The 7,695-nt window shown below is 37.8% G+C and overlaps 1 protein-coding gene across 2 annotated transcripts; it reads left to right on the top strand.

Annotated features, from left to right (window-relative positions):
* The first annotated feature begins 2,020 nt into the window (after positions 1–2,020).
* Positions 2,021–4,334, top strand: LOC104095642 (pectinesterase 4-like). 2 transcript variants are annotated; one of them, XM_070187539.1, is made up of 2 exons: positions 2,021–3,307; positions 3,469–4,334. In XM_070187539.1, the coding sequence occupies exons 1-2, from the start codon at positions 2,206–2,208 to the stop codon at positions 4,113–4,115; spliced, it is 1,749 nt and encodes a 582-aa protein (XP_070043640.1). In that variant the 5' UTR covers positions 2,021–2,205; the 3' UTR covers positions 4,116–4,334. The 2 variants fall into 2 exon arrangements, with proteins under 2 accessions (XP_070043640.1, XP_009600101.1); XM_009601806.4 differs by having other exon boundaries at positions 3,415–4,334.
* The last annotated feature ends 3,361 nt before the right edge of the window (positions 4,335–7,695 follow it).

The following is a 7,695-nucleotide window of genomic DNA, read 5'->3' as shown; positions in this document are numbered from 1 at the left end:
GTTAATGGTTAAGTATAAAGTTCTCTACTCTCCTCAAAATTTATCCTACTTGTACCTTCAATTTTCTAAGTTTCAAGAGTTTAATAGCGAAACATGTGAATGAATTATTAAACAAAAAAATTGTGGAGAAGAATTTCAAATAATAATTCTAATGAAAGATCATGCTAGAAAAGTCTCTCGACTAAATTTGAGATGAGTATAAAATAATTTTTTCTCCATTTCAAATTGGATGCATTAGTTTGACTTTCCAGAATTATTGAGAGAAAATTTAGTACCTTTTGAGTTAATATGCGGGGATGCATATAAGCTCTTTTGGCTTTTTAAAACAAAGTAAAGAAAGAAGTGTATAGAAAAGATTAGAAGTGTGTTTCACTTAACGTTTTGTGATTGTTACACACCATATATTTCGTAAAGTTATCACCAATTTTGGCATGTACTTTTATTTCTTTTGACGAACTTCAAATTCATGAAGCAAAACAAGAAATGGACAGGTAAAGTAACTAAGAAACGAATTGGGCCTCAAAGGCAGCAAAAAAAGCAGTTCGCAACAAAAGACTGACCTGCCACCACTGCCTTGCTCCATTAAAAACTTTCAATCTAAGTTTTGCAACCCCCCCTCCCCCCCCCCCCAAAAACCCTGGCACTGCCACGTCTCGTTTTACTCTTCCGCTGCCTCGCTTTATTTAAGTGTTTGCCTTGTCCAATCCCGTCCTGTCCTATTGACATCCCTAGGCGCATGACTAACCAAGAACGGGCAAGCTCCGGTGCTTCCGAAGTCAAGCCATACACCAATTTCAGAATCATGACCAATCAAATACAAAGTTCGTGGAAAGAACAACTAACCACAAAGCGTAATTTCATCTCATTTCATATGTAACGGAGTCACAACAATAAACAAAATGACCTCATTTCGTCACTCGGGAAAGAAAAGAGTTAGTTAAAATTACATGTACAAATAGGTGGGGGGAGGGGGGGGGGGGGGAGTTTACTCCTAGGCTGTCCTCCTATAGTTGTCCCAACTATTTGTTTGTGTATTTCGTCTTTTAAAATATAACAATAACTAAATAATGCATGACATGCAACTTATCGGGGAAAGGAATCCTCACCCGAACTCTTTATTCCATTTTCTTGCAGTACACTACTGCGCTGGATACTTATAGGAATAAGTGCAAAAACGAAGAGAGTAAAAAAGGTAGCATATTGAACAAAAGAGTATATAATAGGGAGGGCCAATGAATTAAGGGAGAAAATTAACAAGTTGGTGTATATTGCCACGGATACGCTTATAAACTTGTAACCGTATATATTAGAGTTTAAGTTATATAAACCGTCAATATAAAGAATTTTTACACCATCACGTCATATTTATCTGTTGTAACAAATAACCTGTCTTATTTCCAAGATGAAAAGGGTTGGTACGTGTACAATATGTTTACAATATTTTTCCACCAATTTTTTTTCCTAATTCTAAATATAGTGGCTCTGTTCAAAATTAAAATTATATAGTAATAAAATCCTTTTTCTTTTATCAGCTCAGCGATCCACGTTTGGATGAGTTAACAACAGTAGGGTGTAATGAGTATATGTAGCAATTATTTTCTACAGCTTATGGTTAATGTTGATAATTCTTTTCAAAGAAAATGATAGATACATTCAAAAATGAAGGGAATAAAAGAGCACATTAGTCAAAGGTAGAGAGAATTAACCATTTAGTTGAGAATTGACAATTGAGTAGTTATATTTTAATGGTGTAACGCTGAAATCTCACCTGGTTCTTCTCTCATTCCTTGACTAAGCCTCTTCCACCTTCCAAATAAAGGGGAAAACGAACGTTTCCTCGCATTTAGTTATATCCAAAACCACTCATCGGCATTGATCAGTTACTGTCCACTGCATCATTTTAGAGGTTATGTTAAGTCATTATTCAAACAACTCTGCTAAATGGTCGGATTGCCATGCAAATTAAGGTTACAACTCTCTCTCTTAAGCCCTATATAAAGCTCCCCTTACCATGTCAATTCAATCATCCATCTTCTCTTTTGTAACAATAAAACTAATAAACACCAACGAGAGGAGTAACCTTGAGTTGTTGATCACTATCATCTTTCCTTTTTTCCTTCTACATTATTCTACAGGAAAGAGGGAAAGAAGTTATATCTCAAAAACCGTAAAAAAAAAAACAAGAAAAATTAAAGAAGAGAAAAGATGGTGGGGAAAATAGTGGTTTCGTTAGTATCCTTGATTCTTCTAGTTGGTGTGATAATAGGAGTGGTGGTGGTTGTACACCAAAATGGGAATCACAAAGAAGATCAAAGCACCAAAGTCCAAATGAAGAAAGTGCACGAGTTTTGTCAAGCAGCTGAATTTAAAGACTCATGTGCCAAGAGTCTTGAGTCCGTAGCCAAAAACGATTCAGCTACAATTAATGACTATCTAATGGCAGCCTTCCAAACTACAGTGGAAGAAGTGAAGAAAGGACTGCAGGAGGCTGGGAAGACTTCTGTAAACAAAGAGAGTGATCCTTACAATCACATGGCTATAGAGGATTGCAAAGAGCTGTTGCAAAGAGCTGTCGAAGAACTTGAGGACGCGCTCAGCTTGGTTGGAGAGACAGACACTCAATCACTAAATGAGTATACCTATGATCTGTTGAACTGGCTCAGTGCCGTCTACTCCTACCAAAGCATGTGTGTTGATGCAATTGACAAGCCCGAGTTAAAAACCGCTATTCAAAACGGCGTTGTCAATGCCACACAACTCACAAACAATGCACTCAACATTGTAGCAAAGATTTCAGACCTCTTCCAATCCTTCAACATTCAAATTCCTGATAATCTTATCAACAACAGCACCAGCAGCGACAGCAACTCACCTCATCGCCGTCTCCTTGAGGCGAACAAGATCGATCAGGACGGTTACCCTACATGGTTCCCCGTTGCTGACCGTAAGCTATTGGCAAAATCCGGAAAAGGGAAAGGAAAAGGACACGGTGGTGCTGCGGGAGGAGCTGGGGTTGCTCCAGTACTTCCTCCAATCGGTCCCGGCCCAATTACTCCTCACGCAGTAGTTGCCAAGGATGGAAGCGGCAAATTTAAAACCGTCACTGATGCAGTCAGAGCGTACCCACCAAACCACCAAGGCAGATACATTATCTATATCAAGGCCGGCGTTTATAACGAGCAGGTCCTTATCGATAAAAAACAAACAAACGTGTTTATGTATGGTGATGGCGCAGGGAAATCTATCATCACTTGTGACAAAAATGTTAAAATATTGAAATTCACCACCTCCAAAAGTGCTACAGTTGGTAAGTACATACTCCCATTGGAAATTAAAACCATGCATGCATTTAATGAATTAAAGAGTTTAAGTTCTATATGCTGACAGTATAAGAAATATATATATATATTGCAGCTGTTGAGAGCGAGGGGTTCATAGCCAGAGGAATTACCTTCCGCAACACAGCAGGTCCAGAAGGGGAACAAGCCGTGGCACTTAGAATCAACGGAGATAGGGCGGCGGTATTCGACTGCAGCATGGAGGGATTTCAAGACACCTTGTACTATCAATCCCATCGCCAGTTCTACCGCAACTGCGTCATCTCTGGTACGGTGGATTTCATATTTGGCATGGGCTCAGCGGTCATCCAGAACAGTGAGATCATTGTGAGGAAGTGTGGCCCGACTCAGAAGAACACAATCACAGCTGACGGCAGGGAATTGCAGAGTGAAATCACTGGATTGGTATTGCAAAACTGCAGGATTGTACCAGACAAAGAACTCTTCCCAGTGAGGTTCGCGGTACAATCTTACTTGGCCCGCCCATGGAAGCAATTATCCACCAATGTGTTCATGGAAAGCGAGATTGGTGATTTCATTAGGCCAGAAGGATATCTCAAATGGGATGACCACCCATTCGATCAAACATGTCTTGTCTATGAGTATGCAAACAGAGGACCTGGTGCTGCTACTAACCTTAGGAGCAAACTTTTCAAGAATTTCAAGGTCCTTAGCCCACAAGAAGCAACTAAATACACTGTTGGGGCTTGGCTTAGAGGTAATGAGTGGTTGCCTGGAACTAATGCACCGTTCTACTTTGGTCTTGGTGGGAAATAATTAAAACATTAATCAATTCCCACATTCCTACTTCTCAACCCTATATATATTTATGTCTATGTACATGCATATTATATTGCATGGGATTCGTTTTTGTTGGAGAAGAATCATAATTGTAAGTAATTAGGAATAACATATACTATATGACAACATATTTCATTTTTGTGAATGTAATAAAGACATTAATTTTAATGTTACTATTTGTTGTTTTTGATGTTCCTTACTGGTGTCATTGTCCTTCTAGATATTCAGAATAATTTTTGTTCTTACTTACTGTTGGTGATTTCCTCTGCTTAATCCTTTCTTCATCGTGTCAAAAGCCATTGACTCGCACCAAAATAACAACTACTCCATTAAGTACTTATATTTGTCACTGATTGAGAATCTGAGATGAGGACCCAAAGAAAGGTGGAATAATACCCAGAAAAAAAGAAAAATAAGAATAAAAACTGAGTTAGCAGAGAGAAAGGACTAAAACTAAAGTTTTGTATGCACCAAGATGTAAGTAAAAATTGAAAAAATAACACGGGAGTTAGCTTGAAAGAACGAGAAAACAATTATATGGAATACATATTTACAAAGGCAACGTAAATATTCGGGATAATATGCTGGTAAACCGCAATACATTGTATTCTACATGTACAAAGTAAAATCAAACTATTACCAAGCCTTTCCCTTCTCCTTTTCACTAGCTATTCCCAGCTCTAAAAAACAAAATATAATGAAAATGAAGGTAATGAATTCCTATAATTAGTAAGAAGAACAACCTGTACACATTGTAAATTCGCTTTTTCCTTTTTTAATTCTTTTATTCTTGTCTAACCAAAGCGAAATAGGTGTCCTTTTCCTTTCCTCTTTGCATGTGATAGGTCACCCTCCTTGCTTTTTCCATCCAAGCATGGAAAGGATGCTTTTGTTCTCTTTTCTCCTAACCCTACATATATAATACTTGACAAATGTTGTCATATGGTTGTGCACACAATCAGAAAATGAAGAATGAGGCAAATTATCCGTAATATAATTCAAATGACGGCTGACTGCTAAGCTCACTCTGGCCTCACGGGGCGAGCTCCTACGGTTATCATGGATAAAACTATCACTCTTTTAAATTCAAATAAAAAGGGGCACCTTGTTATTACGAAAATGTCAGCCTTTGTCTTTCGCACTCCATAGCTCTAGCTCTGAGACGAGATCTTGGTTATTAATTTCAACTGCTTGAACTGGAGCCCTGCCCATTGGTCTCCAAATAAGTTTTTTTATAATAGTCAAAAGAATCTTAAAACCACGAATAAGTTGCCATAAAGAGCTTAAGTGAGATTTCACTGGCCTGCTTTACCTAGTATTGTTATCATTAAGAACAGGCGCAGCAGCTCTCTTTTTGCCAATAATCACAAAGAGACTACCAAGTAATTAGTTCTCAGGATCATTTGCACAAGTTTTGAATGATATTAGTACAACTTGGTTACTATTCTGTGAATTCTATGAACACAAGCAGAACCACCCCAGGCCCCTGCAAAAAGAATATATGACACATGAAACAGTTTATTCAGAACAGTTCTTTGAAGGTCCTGGTAATTTCTGAACTTTGGCAACTGAGTTTCAAATACCTCTTTGGTCTGTTCATACCAGTGTTGTCAAAGACGCGCTTAAGCCCTGAAGCGAGGCTCAAAACATGTTGAGCGCTTCGCCTCGCCTTGTGGGCGCTTTAGTATCGCATCAAGGCTCTAAGACATACTATTCCTTGCCAACGAGTGTAATCACTAAACAATTAATATTTCACTTTAATTTTTTTTCAATTTATTTGTCCATATATTTGTTATTCATGCTTATAATTATTAGTCTTGGACTACATATATATAGTTTTACTTTTTCTCCAGTTGCACCTTTTTTCATTAAAGCCCACGCTTTATTTGCGCTTAAAGTCCCAACGAACCTTAGAGTTTTTTTGCGCTTTTCGCCTTTGATAACACTGGTTCATACAAGAAGCCTAAAAAGAGAATATATGGTTAGACCTCTCTTCACCCACATCCACTGTTTTCCCGCTATAAAAAGTATTTAGGGATTTCACCAAGAGATGGACCATTTCTTGATCCACATAAAGACAAGAAATAAGAAAATCAAAATAGAACAGTGGTAAAGGAAATTCATATCATGAAGAAAAGACCATTATTCGTAATACAAATAATAAGCATAAAGTAGTACTAGCACACACATAGGCAGATCTATGTGTAATATTGAGGGATAACCGGACCCCGTAAACTTCGGCAGAAATCTTGTATATGTATATGTGTGAATCTTGAAAATGGTTAATTTAAATCACTTGGAACCCTAAACACTAAAAGCCATTAGGGGGCACTGTTGAGCAGAATATTGTGTCCTCGTTGCATTATGATCCTGGGTCCGCCTCCGTGCACATTTGCTGATCTCTAGGCTTTCATTTGGATATTGGCCATCATCTCATTTTCCCTTTCATATTTAAGAATTACATTTGAAGCCAAATGAAAATGCAATAGTGTGTGATGCCACTATCATATGCTTATTCGGCAACAACTTCGGCAGACAAGAACAGAGTTTGTTCATGAATTAATGCCCCTGGAAGGAAACTGGAGTAAACGCATGGAAGCAATGACACAGTCTAAGTGCTTGGGACAATAAATTCACATTGCTCATCCACCTCATCGTTTTTAGAAGGGTGGAGATGAGCATATTATACATATACTAGTTTAAGATATTGATTGCACATTTATAGCTCCATTATTCCATTCAAAATGGTAGCCTGAACAAGTTTAGTTCAGTAGAGAAATATCATGAAATGCATTGGTTTGCCTTACTTTTACCTGTCAGGCCAAGGGCATTTCTCTGACAGTAACCTTTGGTTTCATAAGCACTTGTATACAAGCATTTGATACTACAAAGACAACAAACAAAAGTTTTTTCAGCATCAAAGGAGTATCTGCATTACGTTGAAGGGCATGTAAGAATGACAGTACTGAAGGATTTTGAGCATGAATAAGCTAACTAATTTCAATGAGAGCAGAAAGATCAAACCTGTGACTATTTGAAGTTTCATTAGCACTTACTATTTTCTTCTACCGTCTTCATCAGTAGCTTTCCATGCAAAATTCTGAACCTACCACAAGCATTTTAAAACATGATAATCACACACTCCATTCCGTTATGGGTTTGTGATGGTAATATAGCATAGCCTTGACAAAAAATTAAATAACCAAAATGTGCAATAAGGAACACGTCAAGACAATCTCTCATAGTAGCCCACCACTTTCCTGAAGTAGTTTAGGATAGAAATTACAATCAAAGATAAGTAGATTAACTGCAGCACTCCAACCAAATTGGCGTACCGCTATAAATTATAGGTACCAGAGGGGATCATGGCCAAAGAACTAACATAATCTACGATATGCTTTGGGTTTGTTCCTTTTCTGACGCTCATATCTGCATGCCCTTTTTAACAATACACATCTCAAAAAGAATGTATATTTATACACATAAGCACATGTCTGTTCATCCAAGCTCGAAAAGCAACCACAGAAAGTGCAGGGAATTCCAGGTTTATTTTGAA

This window comes from Nicotiana tomentosiformis, chromosome 1 (assembly GCF_000390325.3).
Source record: "Nicotiana tomentosiformis chromosome 1, ASM39032v3, whole genome shotgun sequence".
Classification (NCBI taxonomy): domain Eukaryota; kingdom Viridiplantae; phylum Streptophyta; class Magnoliopsida; order Solanales; family Solanaceae; genus Nicotiana; species Nicotiana tomentosiformis.
This window is presented reverse-complemented; position numbering and strand designations above follow the sequence as displayed.